A 19,263-nucleotide genomic window follows, 5' to 3' on the forward strand; every position below is an offset into this window, starting at 1 on the left:
TGAACCAATCAGCCTGCATTTCTGAATTCACCTTTTCTCTATAGACATTTATTTATTTATTGGGGGTTTTGAGGAAGTCTCTCACTATGTTTCCTAGACTGGCCTCTCCCTCATCTCTTTCCCTCTGAGTGCTGAGATTATAGACATGAGTTATGACACCCAGCACAAAAGGAAATAATTTTATCATGAAGTTTAAGATAAATATTTATAGGTCCAGGCAATAACCTAGAACAGGGTTTCTTAACTTTTCCCAATTTTGACCCCTTTGCATCCAAGAAATATAGATCTATATAGTCCCAGATCTGTAAAATGGGTGTACAAAGCAAACACATATTGACAAACCATAAAGAAAATTATTTTGAAGCAATTCTCTTGAGTACACATAATTTTACCAATTATTGAAGATGAAAACAAATTTGCATACTGATGGTAGATTGCGGTTATTTAAAAATAAAGAACTATGTCTTATCTAAATATTTGATACTACAGGACATAGCAACTTCAACATTTTTCAGAGTTGACTGGCATTTTGATTTTTGATTGTGAATACTGAGAATGTCATTTGGCATAAATATGTAGTGCAAAACAGCAGAAACTTATTTAAGGCTCTTCCAGAATTGCTGAAAATTTTGTCCTAACCCCAAGCCCAAATTCATATAATGATTTTTTTAATGAAACTAAAGTCAGCAGCTAAAACAGTAATTTTTTTAAAGGACGTGCTTATTTTATTTGTGTGTGTATGACTGTTTTGCCTGACTGTATACATGAATACCTGGTACTTATGGAAGCCAGAAGAAGGTGCCAGATCATCTGGAAGTTGAATGCCACTATATGGGTGCTGGGAGCCAAACTCATGTCCTCCACAAGAGCAGCTAGTGCTCTTATCCACTGAGCCGTGTCTCCATCCCTTCAAATAGTTATTTTTAAGTCAAATGCTCTACCACAGCACAATCCAAAGACATACCAATGTGATATTTACATGAGGAAGAATGACCGTAAGAAAATATTAAGCCCATACTTTCTATGATTAACTATTACATTCCAAACAGCAGAAAAATCTTCTACATATACTAAAAATTCTGCAATCTTCACATACAACAGTCTGGAATCTGAGCTGGGGTTTTTAAGGCAGCATTGGCTGGCACCGCACGCACAAGGCAAAGTATGTGTGCTGAGTTCAGAATCGCAGCTGCAGTGAAGTCATTCCATGGAACAGGGACAAGTGTGGCCCCAACAACCTTGGATCCACTATGGTTTTGAAATAATTTTTAGTCATTGCCAATTCAAAACCCTTTGTGGGTTTTTTTTTTTTAATCCCACATTTAGTTACATGACCCCATATTGTGTCTTTATCCATGGTTTAAAACACTGTGGCATTCAGTCAACCCCAGCTGCCCCTCACACTTGTACCTGACTTTATTAATGAGAAATCTGAAGACCATGGATTTCTTAGGAGCACTTGCCAAACTCTAGAGGGTCAATTTGCTACCCAGCACAAGCTGTCATGGCCCCAACTCAAAGGCTCAGTCGGAATCCAGGCCTTACAAATGTTGTGAGTGCTAATGTGGTCATTTCTAAATGAACAAATGGTATTATGCATAATTTGGTCTTTTGGATGCCTTCTATTTCCAGAGTAAGAGAAGTAGATATTTTTTTTAAATTGCAAAAATGAGTACTTGCCAAAGCAGGATATGAGTAATTTTATAAGGAACAAAACCTCTCCATTAAAGTCATTAAAAAAAATATATAGTTATTGAGGAGACATCACTAAGAAAGCAATGACTGAATTTCCAGATAAGTGGTCCTGGATATGATGACACTCTGGACCTTCAGAAAGGAACCTCAGTGCCAGCAGTTTTCAAGTGTGAGCAACTTTTGTCTCCTAAGGGACATTTAACACTTCTTTATCAGAAGTGTTTCTGATATTTAGTGGGTAGAAGCCAAGGATGCCGCTAAGCAGGCTGTAATACACTAGCCGGACTTCACATTGTTGATTATGAAGTCCAAAAATATCAAAAGGACTGCAGTTGGGAAGCTTGTGCTTACATACGAGCAACAGACAGAGCAGTCCTTTCAGGCAGGGAAGGTGCCTGGTTCCTCTCGTGTAACAGGCATTAAACTATGTTAGTTTACCCGTTATTCTCTGACAAAAATATCCTGTAAGTGTTCTACCAGTGGGAAATGCCCAGAGAAGATGAGTAAATCTCTTGGGTCTGAACTCCTGAACACTGCTCTAATGCTGGAGGCCAAGGGATCTGCACTCTTAGTAAACAGTTTGTTGTGAGATAAATGGAAAGACATAGCGGATAAGCACCTGAAACACCTGAGGTCAGTGCCCCCCTGCTAAATAGCTGGCATCGGGGAACTGCAGAGGAACGGCCAGAGTTGGTGGAGAGTGGTCGAGGCAGTTCTGTTAGCTGTGGTTACTTATTTACTTCTCAGGTGAGCTGACTAACGGACTGTCAATCCCTTGCCCTACAGAGGTCATGGTCCTCAGAGCCCTGACCTGGGACTGTTGTTCATGGATGGTTTCTTGGCCAAAGCACTAATAGGGGTCAAAGATAACATGTTGGTTTGTTACTGACCTAGTCCAATGACCTAGAAGAACGCAAAATGCAGAGACAAAGGAAGAACTAATGCTTTTAGATAATAATAAGGACAGGTTTCACCAATCAATGATCCTCAAGCAGGGTTAGAAGTCCCTAGGATTCAAGCTACTGGCTGTGACACCAACCTCTGTGATGTGGTCAGCCCAGAAGGCCGCACCATGACAATGCATTTTCATAGGGTACATCCTTAATGACTACAAAGTTCCCTCTCTGCTTCCTGTCACCAAGGAAAACTCTGTTTGTGTAGGGAGGAGGTCAAGTAGGAAGTGGAGAAGATGAAACAGAGCTGCTTAGGTTTGAGGTTTTCAGCAATTGTAAAAATAGGCTTTCCAAAGGATAGAAAGCAGGCAACCCAGGTCACTTCAAAATCCTGGCATTTTGTTTTGTTCCTAGAACACAGCACAGTTCAATGAAGTCTTCATGGGAGAGGGAGGGGCTTCACTCATATAGGGGAGATTGACTCCAGAGCTTCCTCACACTTGGGTTCCCAATCTGGATTCTCAGATCTCTTGTAGAAAATGTTGCGGTGTTTTTGTGTGACCTGGCACCTTTTTGCACACTTTAAGTGACCTCTAGACCATTTGTAATACCTAGTGTGAATGCTGTGTAAATAGTGACACTGTTGTTCAGGGGGAGAGAACAATGGAAAAGTCTGTGTGTTCAACTGAGTTTCAGTTTCTAAAACTACTCAGCTCCACAGTTGGTTGAATCCATCAATATAATTTCACACTTACAAAAAAGTTAAAAGAATGGTACAACTGCTGGGTGGTGGTGGTGCACGCCTTTAATCCCAGCACTCGGGAGGCAGAGCCAGGTGGATCTCTGTGAGTTCGAGTCCAGCCTGGTCTACAGAGCAAGATCCAGGACAGGTGCAAAGCTACACAGAGAAACCCTGTCTCGGAAAAAACAGCAAAAAAAAAAAAAAAAAAGAAAGAAAGAAAGGAAGGAAGGAAAGGAAGGAAGGAAAGAAAGAAAGAAAGAAAGAAAGAAAAAGAATGGTACAACTTAGAGTTTCTAAAACCTTAGCATTTTACCACGTTTTTACTCTCACTTTTTATATATATGTACAAGATTTTGTTTATAGTATATATAAATAACTTTTTATTTGTTTTATTGGATTTGTTTGCTTGTTTTGTTTTGCTTTTGAGACAAGGTCTTCCTATGTAGCTCTGGCTGGCCTGGAACTCACACAGAACCGCCTGTGTCTAACTCCTGAGAGCTGGAATTAAAGACCTGTGCCCCTACACCCAGCCTGAACTTTTTGAAAGCAAATTGAAGACAAAACGCACCTTAATCTTTGAATAGTTCTATATAAATTATTGAAAAAACAGGACATTTTTCTACAATATGATTTTCAAAGTAAAATTGATCAAGGTTACAGATGTTTTTCAAGTTTCATTAGTTAATGTAATGATGTTATTTCTCTGAAAGGGAGAAATGTTTACCAGCCTGCCATTACGTGTCACATTTTACTATCTCGTCAACTTGGCATCTTTGGCCCCTTTTTCCTTCATGACTGGCGTTCTGAAGAGCATAGGGCACACCTTCTACAGAACTGGAAGATGGTTGTCTGTGCATGATTAGCTGGGATTTGTGTGGAGAGCTCTGCTTATTGGCTTGCTCCCTGACTAAGAATCCCAACTGATAACACTTTGTTAAAGTGATCTCTTGGATTTCTTCACTGTGAAATCACCATTGTCCTCTTCTCACTTAGTAATTGTCTTTGGGGGACATCCCTTGAGATTCTGTACTGTCATTCTAACATGCATTGATAACTCTTGCCTGAAACAATTGTTACTGTGTCAGCGGCTAATAATGATTTTCTAACTGCATTCCTCCTTTGACACTTACCAGTTGGCATGGCTTCCTTTTCCTTATATAGTTACTTATTGACACTCATTAAAATGACTAAGTTCATGTCATAGTCAATGACTTAGGATCCATTATGATCATTATTTGCAATGATGCTTAGTTGTGTCATAGCCAGTAAAGATCCTTCCAATTGGTTCTTAATGTGTTTTTGATATGTGCCCAACATTCTTTGAGCCATTTCTTTCTTTGTAGCATAAGACACTCGAGGATCATTCACACTTCCCCAGACTAATTTAATCCTCATATTGGCTTCTCCAAAGATTATGATGTTGAGAAAATGGGCTCTGGGGCCTTGGTCCATTCATTGTTCTTAGGTTTCCCTTATACTTTATTAGGTGGATCTAGGTAGATCATTGTCCATCTATTTATTTATCTATGTACACATATTCAAAACCATCCGTTGATGCTAGGTCTTCTCTCTAATTCAGCTCCACAGGGCCCACGCCAGCATCCCTCCCTTTCCATTTTTGCGGCTCCTCTCTTTGAGGCTGTAAAACCTGACATCTACCAGCCATATGTAGTTACTCATTCTCACAGTCAAGTGACATGGAGTTCGAGGATTGTCTGTTGTCTAGTTATGGTGAAGGCATGGATTTCCTGTGGTTTTACTTGTTCTTGTTGAAACCCATGTATTTGGGGTGAGGATACTCTAGAAAATTTTGATTTACATAACTATCTGTAAGTGTAAATCCTTTCCAATACATGAATTAAAATACATAGACTTTTACAGGAAGCCTGCTATGCTAAGATACACCAAAGATATTTAAAACGTATTTCATTAGCACATAATAGTTACCATGGAAGCAAGAGTCATAATCGTGTCTTTAATCCCCCTCATTCCAGAGGCAGAGGCAGGCAGATCTCTGTGAGTTCAAGGCCAGCATGATCTATATAGCAAGTTTCAGTAGCCAGGGCTACATAATGGACCCTGTCTCAACAACAACAACAACAACAAAATGGGGACATACACCATATTTTATAATAAGTAACATAAAAATGCTATGGCTGAGGCCAGGTGTGGTGGTGCATGTCTTTTTTTTTTTTCTTTTCTTTTTTCTTTTTGGTTTTTCGAGACAAGGTTTCTCTGTGTAGTTTTGGCGCCTGTCCTGGATCTCACTCCTAGACCAGGCTGGCCTCGATCTCACAGAGATCCACCTGGCTCTGCTTCCTGAGTTCTGGGATAAACCAGCACTGGTGGGAGTGGGAGGGGGCAGAGGCAGGCAGATCTCTGAGTTCAAGGCCAGCCTGGTCTATCAAGCTAGTTCCAACAGCCAGGGCTGAACAGAGAAACCCATCTTAGAAGACAAAAACAAAACAAACAAAACCTGTGGCTATAACAGATGACAAAATCTCAGGTACTACAAAAACTGCTGAAATGTGTTGCTGGTTTCATAACTGAAAGATGTGTTAACTTTCAGTAACAAATTAGAAAAAGATATAGAGATTCCCTTCCCTGTCTAAGCGGATCCTGCCTTGATTTCTAAGCACGGACTATCTCCAGGTTCTATAGGAACCCCAGGCGCTTTCACTGACGTCCAAATCCTCCATCCATGCTAATTCAAACTTCTTGTGTCTAGTCACTCACATCATCATAGGAAGAGCATCCACCTTCATGGCCTCCAAGACTCCTGGTCCCCCTGGGAGCCCAGCCGTCATTATCCGAGAACAGAGGAGGGCATGAGGAGAGATGATAAAAGGAACAACTACTTCAGGTGTCAGAGGTTGTTTTGGCCCCAGGACTTTCAACCTGACCTCTTAGCATCCTGGGCAAGATGCCTGTTTTGACTACCACCAGCTCAGCTTGGACACTACTCAGCCCCAGCTGCCAGAGTTCAGGGTTTCTAGTTCTCTCACATGGGATGGGGCAGGGCTCCAGGCTGCCATCACCTTGGCAAATCACCTTGGATCTTTGAATCTGGTTTATCTTCTATAAGTGAGACAAATCATATGCTCTCCACAAGACTAGAGAAAACCAAATGAGAGCATGCAACTCTCCAGTGCAGAGGCCTTTGCCAAGGTGGGCGACAATCGCACCATTTAGTTCTCTCGATTCTGCCCTCTGGCAGCTACAGCCTCTGTCGTGGGGACATTAAAATCCACAATTGTTTGGCTTTCTTCAAATAACTTCTCTGGAAATTTGATTTGCAATGAAATTAGACATCTCAATATTCAATAGCTATCAAGGGCAGGCTTAAACGAAACACTATAATTAATTAGATTAACCAATATGAAATGTCATTAAAAATCTCTAAATGTGTCATTTCGTGAATGCTTTCTGCTTCTCCCCATAATTATACATTTTAAATTATTATGTATTTGAGAAGCAGAAACCTGGCTGCATGGACATTTGTATTTGAGAAGCAGAAACCTGGCTGCATGGACATTTGTATGCTACAAATCAATTCCTACACAAACAAGGTTTGGGGAAACTAAACCACTTTATTAACTAATTTAGAAACCTGTTTTCAAATATCTAGAACTGTACCAAGAGTCAGCTACATCCCCATGCTTCTCATATTTTAATATTTCTCACTGGTTTAATATCTGTCAGTAGATTTTTTTTATTTATTTCTTTATTTGTAAATCTTTTAGGAAAAAAATAAAAGATAGAAACAATCCATGTTTCTCCTTAAGAAGTAAAGAGGATATATTGAATTACTTTTTACTATTGCTTATACAGTGGTAGTAGTTAAATATGTGTATGTATTTGAAATCTTATTTATGCATTTGTTTATAGATACAATTATTTAACAAAATATTGACTCAAATGTAATAACCATTACTTTAAAGAAGTGAGGGTAGGTAGAGAGAGAGAAAAAAAGAAAAAATTTCTTAGTATCCAAAAGTAGGCATGATTCTGGAGACATCCACACAGGTCTGCACTTCAGTCCGTGTCTGTTGGTTTTCTTCTGTGAAGTATTCCAGGCCTGTGTGATTCTAAGGGAGAAGGGAACAAGAACAAAGACACTGTTTGGGGCTGGAGCGATGGCTCAACAGTTAAGAGCATGTCCCGCTCTTGCAGAGGGCCCAGGTTCTGTTTTCAACACCCACATTAGGCTGCTGCAACCACCTGAAACTCCAGCTTCAAGGGATCCCATTGTCTCTTCTGACCTCTGCAGGTACCTGCACTCCAGTGTATGTAACACACACACACACACACACACACACACACAAATTAAAAAAAAATAAAAAAGGTAAATCTAAAAGAAGAAAACAAAACACACACTGTGTAGACACAACAGGGAACTTTCTAGGCCTCTAGGCTATGGGCAAGGAAAGGGCTCTTTTCAAAGCTGATGTTCTCCCTGGCTTTCTTCCCTACACTGACTTAGGAGCTAACAGTGTTCCTGTGTGGAGAGGGAGCTGGCCTCTTCTCCTGTTTCCCCTTGTCAGAAATTAGAAGGGCAGGGCCTCCATGACCTCAGACCTGAGGCTGCCAGAGGGCAGCAGCAGCCTGCCCTCTGACCCTTACTGACTTCCTCCTACTGGGTGGAGTACCACTTCATAGATGCCGATGCCCACAGTAAGCATGTCATGCTGAGGGAAAACAGAGTCATGGGTTCCTGAGGAAGGGTACAGGGAGTTCTTCTCCTGCTCGATACCAAGTACTAAGCTCCCCCCTAGTAACAGCAACATTAATATTCCAGCTGGCTCTCTTCTAGGTAGTTTGGTCAGTTTTACAGTATAAACTTCTTCATCTTATCCTGTTTATACATGCCTTTATTTTTCTTACAAGAGGTTAGTGTTGAAGACAGAATTTAAAGATTTGAGATACCCGGTATTCATTTCCACCCCGCTCTCACTTACCGGGACCTCTCACTTCAGTCTCTCCTGAATAGAGTAGCAATACTCTCTGAGTCAGATGAAGGGAGACTCTAACTCATTTACTATGAGAAAAATAGAAACCGCGTTGGGAATGTTTTCTCAGTGACAGCTGCATTAATGCTCTCCTCTCCTGGACTCTGAAAACTACTGGGAGTCTAGCAGAACAAGAAGACTGACCTGAGTACAGTGATACTCAAGCTGTGGTTCGAGACCCCTTTGGGGTTGATGACCCTTTCACGGGGGTCACCTAAGACCACCAGAAAGCACAGATATTTACATTACAATTCATAACAGTAGCAAAATTTAGTTATGAAGTAGCAATGGAAATAATTTTATGGTTGGGGGTCACCACAGCGTGAGGAAATGTATAAAAGGGTCGCAGCGTTAGCAAGGTGGAGAACCACTCACTGCTCTAGGAGATTTTGATCGTGTTTTGCTCTCCAATGTCACTAAGGGATGAGATGTAAGATTTTACTGTGAGACTCTGTCTCTCAGAAGGAAGAGTTCATGTGTGAGATTAACGTCACTGCTCTACGCAGCTCTGGTGGTGCCTTCTACCCAGTGACCTTCGCCAGCTTTGTGTCTGCTCCATTTCTTCCCATCTGGATTTGCTGAATTCTGAAATGGTTTTGGCATTACCTTAAAGAAGCAGTGTGTGATGTAAATGCCTTGTCTTTCCAACAAGCATTCCGAATAACCATCTTAACACCTGTCTACTCATATTCTCTTAAAGAGCTCACGTTCATCAACATGTGATTGTTCCAATTTGAATTTTCTCTCTGGTTTTGAACATCCAGGACACCATCTTCTATTGTACATGAGAGAAGCATCCCTGTCACATACAGGAAAAAGAAAATGGTGTTGCTGTTGTTTTGGGTATTGGCCCTCCTCTTCCTCTGCGCTTTCCTGTGGAGTTATAAGGGACAGCTGAAGATAGCCAACATCACTGACAAGTACATTTTCATCACTGGCTGTGACACAGGCTTTGGAAACTTGGCAGCCAAAACTTTCGATAAGAAGGGGTTCAGGGTCATCGCTGCCTGCCTGACGGAGTCAGGAGCAACTGCTTTGAAGGCCAAAACCTCAGAGAGACTTCACACGGTGCTTCTGGATGTCACCGACCCAGAGAATGTCAAGAAGACTGCCCAGTGGGTGAAGAGACATGTAGGGGAAAAAGGTAAGAGAAAAAAAAAAAAAAAAAGATGTGGGATAGGGAGGTTGGAGATGGGGAAATAACTAAAGCTAAATAATATGAGTCCATGGCTTAAATGGCTTTTCAAGACAATGTCTCCTAAGGCCCAACAGCACATTTCTTAATCTCCACACAGAGCTTCTGAGGAATGCCAGTGTATGTGAGATGTGACCTAGATGAACTGTGTAGAGTCCCAGCAGGTGAATCTAGAACAGAAATAAATGCCCTAACTGTCCCTGACCTTCTCCAACAACATCACAGCAAAGGGAGTTGAGGCTCAAGTCTATTGGAGAATATGGAAACAGCATCCAGATCACCCCTTGGATTACTTGGGACCCACATCTCAACAGATGGGTTCCAGAGTTCATACATCCTTAGTGGTCGGTAGAACAGGACCCAGGGATGTGAGGATAGGGGTCTTAAGGAGTCCAAGTGGTCCAATGCGCAGCACACAGTCCCTCTGCTGTGTTAGATAGCTGCACTCCGAACTGGGAGAGCTTTGCCAGCTTTGAATGTTGAAATATTCTCATAAGAAGAAGATACCAGGGTTCATGAAAGAGAAAAAGAAATGCATGAGCTACCGTAACATCTTTATCTCTAAGCCTCTGAACCTTGAATGCAACGGCTCAGTAAAGCCTCTGACAAATTTCGGTGCCTGAATTCCAACACCCTTAGCAATACCATGTATTTCCTATCAAGAAACAGCCAAATGGATGACTTATTTTTCTAGCAAATTTCAGCATAAAATAGGTTCCTATCACGTCTCTGTCCATACAGAAAATTTTATAAATATACACTGGCTTGCAAGACAGGAAAACAGAGCAGTTTTCTCTACATCTGAGATGAGAAATCAGAAAGTCTGCCTTAGAAAACATTAAAAAAAAATATGACACTTGGAGCCAGAAATAGGAGAGCAGTGAGACTGAATTCCAGTAACTAAACATGAACAGTTTCAGCTTAGTCTGTCACTCTTTCAGCTGCCACTTTCCCAAAATGCAAAGCCATTTCAAAGCAGGAATGGCTACCAAGAGAAAATAGCACCGCTGTGTAAAGAAAGAACTGTATTTCCGTCAACAACGCCCATAGAAATCACATCTTCCATGGTGGCTCCTTTCTTCTCTGCTCCAGGTCTCTGGGGGCTGATCAATAATGCTGGTGTCCTCGGCGTGCTGGCGCCCACTGACTGGCTGACCGTGAAGGACTACAGAGAACCCATTGAGGTGAATCTGTTTGGACTCATTGACGTGACGCTGAATATGTTGCCCCTGGTCAAAAAAGCTCGAGGGCGTGTTATCAATGTCTCCAGTATCGGAGGCCGGCTTGCATTCGGTGGAGGGGGCTACACTCCATCCAAATATGCAGTGGAAGGTTTCAACGACAGCTTAAGGTAAGGTGGATTAACTGATTTAGAGTATAATTGATGCTAACACATACTGGATACTTAGTATCTATGAAGAATCCTTTTCTCACTTTATTTCTACTTGCCCAGGATTACACAGCTGATAAGAGGTAGAACTGAGATTTGAATGAGAGTCTACGTTGACTCTTTTTTGCCTTTTGTATTAGTGTATGATGCCCATAGTGGTGTGAAATTAGAGTCAACAGATCAATTTGTCCAATAGAGAATCACCCAGGGTCGGTCACTCTATTGTTATTTCTGGAAGTTGTTGATGGGACAGCACCAGCTTATTTAAGCTTCTAGTAGAAAAATATCAGTTCTCAATGGCTACACAATACACTCTGCCTGGGTTCTGCAGCTGTATCCAGCAGGAGAGGCAGGAAGGGGATGTTTGATTCCTCTTACCTGGAACCAGAATTGGCGCTTTTTCAGTCAAGGTTCTGAAGAGAAATGACAGCACGTTAACACTGTGTTAAGAGAACAGGGTTACTTAAAGGACAATTTTCAAATGTGGGAGGTGTGCAGAGAAACCTCAGAGGACAGGAATAAGGGCTAACACCAAAGGGCATTGCTATACAAGAACTAAGGGATGAAGAGACAGGGAAGTTTCTAGAACTTGGAGACACAGAGATTGACTGTTCTAGCTAAAAGATAAAATAACCGGTGTCAACACTACATGAGGAATTACTAATTCCAGTTCTTGCACTCCCACTTCTGATTCTGATAGACTGTGTCCACCATATGCTGGGATACACTTAATGCAGGTGAGCCTTCTGGGACATAGTACAAGCAGAAAGGACTGGGAGAAGTATGTGGAAGTTAAGTCGGTTGAGTAATATTGAGACAAGAAAGAGAAAGGACAAAATTGATATTGGCTTGCCTTTAATTCCCCCATTTGCTTATTCAATTGGTATTTACTGAAGGCATATGTTAGAATTTATACTGTATATCACAGATCTAGGAGTAGCTTAGTAATAAAGAAGATAGGTGATCCCCCTGAAGTCAATAGAGGTCCATAACTCCATTCTGTCACATGATCTAGATGCCAAGTCTGAGTCTCCTAAGAAATAAACACAATAAAATTCTTCCAAAACATGAATGTGAAGTTGAATAGCCTGGAGAACTTGCTAAATGTGTTTATATTGATGGAGGTGGGTCTGGGATGAGAGCAGAGAGTTTTTCTACAGAGTTACCAGATGCTGTTGATGGCTCAGGGATCATCACACTTCAGGTAACAGTCATGGCAACCACTCCCCATCTCAGCTGACCTTTCACTCCATTCTACAAAAACCAATATCATCATAACATGCTAGTATTTAAAGGATATTTTGTCTGGAGTGTTTGTAGAATCTGTTGTGTAGCTATACACTGTCTGAAAGTAATCAACAAAAAGAGTTTATGTCTTTATGGACCATAGAACTGGTATTTGACATGGAAATACACATGCAGCCTAGTCAGGTGGCTGTTCCAGAATGTCTACATATATAGAGAAGGACAGAGAGACAACAGTCCAACAAACATAGGACTGGGACTCTGAATCTGTATTTGCTCAGCAAGCATATTGGTTTCTTGTTGACTTAGCAACATGTTGGCCTCCTAAGCTATGGCCTGTCTCCTGTCCCTGTGTCATTTTCATGAGTACAGAGGAAAAAAGTCTTCTCAAATACCTTCTTAGAGCTGCCAAGATCCAACAGACATTGGTTGACAGTTGAGTAAAATACAATTAGATTGAAAAATAATCTGTAAGATTTTAAATGTAATACACCTTTCAAAATCTCTCAGGGTTGAGCTGATTTACATTGTCAGTAAAATATATTTCACATTGTGTAATAGTTTTGTTGCTAAAAAGCACAATCTGGAAAGAATTGAATTACATTTTAAGATTACAACTAGAGCTTATAAAAGAATACATTGTGGTGAGGAATGGGGATATAGCTTAGTGGCAGAGCTTTTGCCTAGCGCCACAAGGTTCTGGGTTCAAGCTTCAGCATGAGTAAGATGTCTATAAAACAAGTAATTGCCTCTTTATACATTCCTGGAGGAAATAGACATTAAATTTAGGAAATGATTATTCATGAACTGGTCTGAAATACATTGTTTGGTTGACAGGAAGGAGGCACCAACATCTCAAACCTGTGACTCAGTGACGATGTAGACTTGAGGCTGTGTGTAGTGATGGGAAGAGAATCTTGCTCAGCAAGCAGCACAGGGATCAGGGTGGCATGCCAGGGACCATGATACTGGACCCTTCAGCATCCTCAGCCATGCTGCAATCCACATTCCAAAACCCAAAGCAAACTTGTCCCGCCAAGCCAGACACTCATCCATTTCCCCATTGGATACTGTGAGCGTGGAGTAGAAATAATCTTAACCCAAATGCTTACCAGTTTAATAAGAAGGATATGGCTTACAGAGACAAACACTGGATTAGGGTGGGGTTATTCAGAGGGTTGTCCCACCCACATCCTGTTCTGTCATTCAGCCTCACGTGACCACCTTGAACTCCAGTTTCTTCATTTTCCAAGTGACGGAAGTAAAACAAGATGTTTGCTGCCAACATAGTCATTCTGTACTTTTATGAAAAGATTTATGTGGAGCTAGTTAACAAGTCATAAACACTCTCCAAATAAATCTGAGTGAAACAAAAATAAAATTTAAATAAAAAAAGACTGAGGATGTGACTACAGAATGCTTGCCTACCATGAATGAAGCCCTAGATTGGACCACAGCTCAATGAAAATGTATTTTTTAATGAAAAAAATTCTTTGTTCTTCTCACAGGCGGGACATGAAAGCTTTTGGTGTGCATGTCTCATGCATTGAACCAGGACTGTTCAAAACAGAACTGGCAGACCCAATAAAAACAACTGAAAAAAAACTGGCCATTTGGAAACATCTGTCTCCAGACATCAAACAACAATATGGAGAAGGCTACATCGAAAAAAGTGAGTCTGGGGTAGATCTAGTGTCTTCTGGGATTCACTGTCTTGGCCATCATGAAGGAGTCACAAACATAATAATGGGGACCTTTCATAATAAGTCCAGTATCACCTCTCGATTTTCTGGGTACAGTTGTGTACTCAGAAACTAACAAATGCCAGGTTTTATGCTCAGCATTTCTGAATTATGTCATTTATGTCTCAAAAGGTGTGTTGGAGTAGTGAATAGAGGCTTTGCAAGGTAAAATGTCCTTTCCAGCGTGATTCAGTATCTCCTGGTCATGCCCAATATGGAGCCAGGCAGCCTGGCTCTCAGAGTCTTCATTTCTTTTTCTTTATTATTTTGTTTTTTTTGTGAGAGGTTTTCTCTGTGTAGCTTTGTGCCTTTCCTGGAACTCACTTGGTAGCCCAGGCTGGCCTTGAACTCACAGAGATCCGCCTGCCTCTGCCTCCTGAGTGCTGGGATTAAAGGCGTGCACCACCACCGCCTGGCCGAGTCTTCATTTCTATACATATTTCATCTTATTACTAAATACAAACCATTCATGCAGCTTTGTTCAAGGATCTGTGGAGACAATGATAGACAATGATAGAGAAGGGTCAGACTATGATCCCTGCAGTCCACTATAGCTGACTACAAAGAGGAGCCAAGTAAAACCATGAAACAATGACACTATACACGATCAAGAAAACAGATCCTCTTTAGGGCAACCCAGAGAGTCAAAAGTGAAGCTGATGGGGGAGTCTCTAATTGCTGAGGGAATACAGACCAGGAAAGCCACCCAGCTGATTGAGAAGCCTTAACAGGACAAGACAAATTTGAATAAGGCTTTAGAATCCAGGAAAGAGTTATTCAGGTGGAAGAAGCAGTCAGGGGCAGGAACCTATATGGAAGGGGAAGCAGAAGAAGAGGTAAAATGAGTCAAAGGACTGAGTCAATGGGGAGAAATAGTAATAAAGATTACACAATGATGATTAATACTGAGAACATTTACAAAGCACTCATCATTGCTCTGAGCCTCACACACCCACTTTCGTTTGTTTACAACCTCCAAGCCCTATGGAGTAGATGCTATTATCGCCTTCATTTTATAGAACTAGAGACCTAGAAAGGACTTGCCTGGAACTGCACAGCTGGGTGTGAACCCAGCACAATCCTGCCATGCATTCTTGGGCGCTCTAACACAAAGGAACCAATGCAGTGAAGACTTCGGTCACAGTTCCTCTTAGAACCTTCCTCCCCACTCCAGTTTCCTGAACCAGTAACGTTTGTTTGATATTCCTCTTGCCATCAGTGGAACAAGGCCCTGCCTCCCGCCATGACACAGCACCCCTCCAAACTGTGACTCTGCCTCATCACTAGTCATGTAACACAGTGGACTATGACAAGGTTCAAGATCAGCAGTTTGGATGTAAACCCAAGACTCAAATCAGAGACACATACAGAAGTTTTCAAAATGATAGACATCTCCAACTACCACCACCTCAATATAATACACACACAAGACATAGCCTGCTGAAGATTTCAACTGAAATGCCTAATTGGCACACTTGCCAAAGAATGTCCCTCTGTAAGCCTAGAACCATCACCTTTAGAAGCTGTATTTCTTACACTCTGACTCTAAAGGTTTTAGGTAGGTCAAAGGTAAAACATTGAACTTAACCCTGTTAGACTTAATACTTCAGAGACAAAGTTCTTCATTTAAAAGAGTTTTCTATATTAGACAATTATGGTGATATTGATAAGTACCTATGACTATATCACAAAATTCCATCAAAAATTTTCCATTTGGGTACAAAAACGATTGTACACATATATGAGGCATATCATGATATGGATACCAAGAGTATTAAGGTGGCTGTTATATTGATTTTCTGAAACATTTATTCAGGTTGAAAACATTCAAAATGTTCTTTTCTAAAAACTATAAAAGAGCACCGACCCCAGTTTTATATTGATTTGTCGTATTAAATATTTCCAAGTCAGAATTCAGAGGTGAGCCAGACTTACAGTCCCAATGCAGACCAGAAATTTAAGATCACCTTTCCTCATTTCCCAGGCTGAACAACAATGTAAACTAGTCATTAACACTTTAAACAATTTGTGGCCACTTACAGAATACCACGGTCACTTATTAGGTTCTTTGAACAATTGGGGGCCTGAGATCTAACATGGTAGGTTTTCTCCCTGAGAAAACATGGCTCAGGCATGTTTGAAAGAACATGAATATCATATGGGAATTCTACTTTGCAGTTCTTTCATTGTGGTTTATTTTTGAGAAAACCCATGCCATTTTCTGACATTGCTGTTTGAGTCTACATTCTCAGCAACTGCCTGCACAGGATCCCTTCTTCCTCCACACCCTGGTCAGCACTTCTTATCTTTGGTCTCACTGCCACTGCAATGGTCCAGTACAATATTGTGCTGTGGCTTGAATCTGAGTACCAGAGTTCATGCACTGTGAATAATACCCTCACACCCACTGGCCCTGCTTATGGCCTCTTGAGAAATGTTTGATTGGGTCCTTTTCATGTTTTAAAAATCAGATTGTTCATTTTTTCTTTCCATTGAGTTGTTGGAGTTTGCTTTATCTTTCTTTTTGGATATCAACCCTTTCTCAATGGATGGTTTGCAAATAATTTCTCCCATTCCATGAGTTGTCTCTGTGTTCTTTTAACTGCTTCTTTTGGTGCAGAGGAGATGCAGTTAGGTTAGTCTGATGCAGTCCTGGCCATCCATCTTGGATTTTGTGATCTGTGCTATAGGGATCATCTTCAAAACTTACTGCTTAGTCCAATTTCAAAAGGCTTTTGCTCTATGTTTTATAGTTAAGGTTCTACTTTAAAGGTTTTGATATGCTCTGAGTTGACTTTTATAGTCAATAGGAGATGAGGTTCCAATTTCATTCCCTTGCCTGTGGATGGTTAATTTTTACAACTCTGTTTGTTTGTTTGTTTGTTTGTTTGTTTGATAGTTCTGTTTGTTTGTTTGGGGTTTTTTTTCGTGGGTTTCTTTTGTTCGGTTGGTTTTTGGTTGTTTTTTGTTTTTTTTTTTTTTTTTTTTTTGGTTTTTGAGACAGGTTTTCTCTGTGTAGCTTTGGAGTCTGTCCTAGAACTCATTCTGTAGGCCAGGCTGGCCTCGAACTCACAGAGATCCACCTGCCTCTGCCTCTCAAGTGCTGGGATTAAAGGCGTGTGCCACCACCCAGCTACAACTCTTCTTTATTGAAGAATCCAGGGCTTTGAATCATTCCCTTATCTCCTGTGAACGTATTTGCCTCTGTGGGATCTTAGGTCATGACTCAAACTCTTCATTTGCCTGACAACTAGGAGGTTTTTCACTTCTGATTCAGAACAAAATTGTAGAGATGTTCAGTGGTGTGAGTGCCCTCTCCATCCAAATATGCACAAATGCACACTCATGCGCAAGAATGTGTGCATAATCTCATTTCCTATAACACAGTACTATTTAGAAAGGATTAGGAATCAAAATCATGACTTCCTAGAGGAAGGCCCTCATGGCCTCTGTACAGTATCTTTTCCCTACTGTCTTTAAAGAAACAGTCCTTAAGATTCTCGGGCCAGCAGCATTACCTCAAAGCTTGTAGAGAATACAAAGGCTAAGACTGCATGTCATGTCTACTGGCTCAGGAATTCTGTGTGTGGGAAACCAGAAGTCTGGATTTTAATAAGCCCTATAGGAGATTCTACCGCCCACTCAAGCTTGAGATGAGACCAAATAGCCTAAAGAAGACATTGCAGCATCCTTTTCTGGAGAATGGAAACTCATTCCAGTGAGCCTCAATTATAATGGCAAATTCAGACTAAAAGTCCCTGTCTTGTGTCTTCCTGTTTGCACTCTAGCCTCCCACTCTGCTTCTCCTTTTCTCCTCAAGAGTAAGCACATTGTTGGTTGGTTGTTTTTTGTTGTTGTTGTTGTTGTTTTATAGGTTTACACAAACTGAAAACAAATACGTCCTCTGTGAACTTGGACCTCTCTCTGGTGGTAGAGTGCATGGACCATGCTCTAACAAGCGTCTTCCCCAAGACTCGTTATACCGCTGGAAAAGATGCCAAGACATTTTGGATACCTCTGTCTCACATGCCAGCCATTTTACAAGACTTTTTATTGCTGAAACAGAAAGTAGAGCTGGCAAATCCCAAAGCAGTGTGACTCAATGGATGACAAACGTCCACCCCAGGCTCGGGGGTTGACTGATTTCAAAGACTTACCATCTCAATCTCAGTCGTTACCAGATCTAACGTGGACTGTTTATAAAAGAAGGAGTTCCAGGGTCCCTTGAGTCTTCTTTGAAAATAAGGACAGAGAAGACCTACCACACAAGCTAGTCTTGCCTGATACTGAAGCCTTGCCTGAATGGCAGGATGAAAGGGTAACAGAAAAACTTCTCCCTCCAAACGTTGTGTGCTGCTGCCTGCCCCTTGCTGGTTCAGTAATCCAGAGCATTAAGTGTTGTGTTTTATCAAAATGTTAAGCAATAAGAAGTCTTTCATAAGTGTTCCTGGTGGCTCTGGTATCTCACTGAGAAGAAAACTCAGGCTGGAACTCACTAGGTTTTGATAAGCTTCGATAGGAACATGAAAGCATGCTGTCACACAGAGCACTGGGATGAATGAGAGGCTGTGAGAAACAGAGGGAAGAAATAGAAGGAAATGCGAGTTAGGGAGACTCCAACATGAGCTACATACTCCAGAGGGACAGATACACCTCCACCGCCACGGCTACTGTGAAGTCATCCCATCTGGTCCTAGCCCCAGAGCCACTGACGGCTGGCTTCGTCTGTTTCAGTCAGCCACATCACAGCAGAAGTTCACCAGCTCTGTCGGCTACAGCCACTCCTCATTTCAATGGCCAGGGTCTTAGCTCCACTTCACAGCTTCAGACTCTATGGCTTGCTGCCCTTTGACTTTCCAGATGTCCCTAGGCTGCCAAGATTTGCAGGATCCTAAGGAAACCCCTTTGCTGATCTCACCATACTGGTCCAATTGTTCAGCCTTCTAATTCTGTCTTTGTTTTGCCTTTTCCTGAGACCATTTTTTCTTTCTTCTTTAAGTAGCTACAATTTGCTGTTTCTTCCGACCAAAAACTAAGTGACTTGCAGCCTACCATTAAGATCAAGCTTCCAACTGCATTACCTGTGTTAGCAATGTGCCAGCCGGATTTCTGTTCAGCTTTTGAGTCGGTCCTTCTTAGCTGTAGGTCTACCATCAGCTTCCCCTCAGAGAAGGCTCAGTGGACCCCAGTGGTTACTCTTCACCTGTTGGTTCAGAGATGCTGGAAGGAGCCTGCTGCCATGATAAGCCATCCTGAGCCCAGGGGTACCAAACAAGCCGAGTGACAAGAACAAATTACTCATTTCTGTGGCTGAAAGCAGAGTGTATCTAAGTCTTCCAGACTAAAGAGAAT

General features: G+C 41.5%; 1 protein-coding gene across 1 annotated transcript in view; it reads left to right on the top strand.

Moving 5' to 3' along the window:
• Dhrs9 (dehydrogenase/reductase 9) overlaps positions 1-18,009 on the top strand; it is a 63,768-nt gene extending 45,759 nt beyond the window's left edge. Inside the window, 5 exon segments of the mRNA XM_036184218.1 lie at positions 9,104-9,159; positions 9,162-9,483; positions 10,627-10,885; positions 13,678-13,841; positions 17,786-18,009. Coding sequence (XP_036040111.1) covers positions 9,104-9,159; positions 9,162-9,483; positions 10,627-10,885; positions 13,678-13,841; positions 17,786-18,009 — 1,025 coding nt within the window.
• The last annotated feature ends 1,254 nt before the right edge of the window (positions 18,010-19,263 follow it).

This window comes from Onychomys torridus, chromosome 4, assembly GCF_903995425.1.
Source record: "Onychomys torridus chromosome 4, mOncTor1.1, whole genome shotgun sequence".
Taxonomy (NCBI): domain Eukaryota; kingdom Metazoa; phylum Chordata; class Mammalia; order Rodentia; family Cricetidae; genus Onychomys; species Onychomys torridus.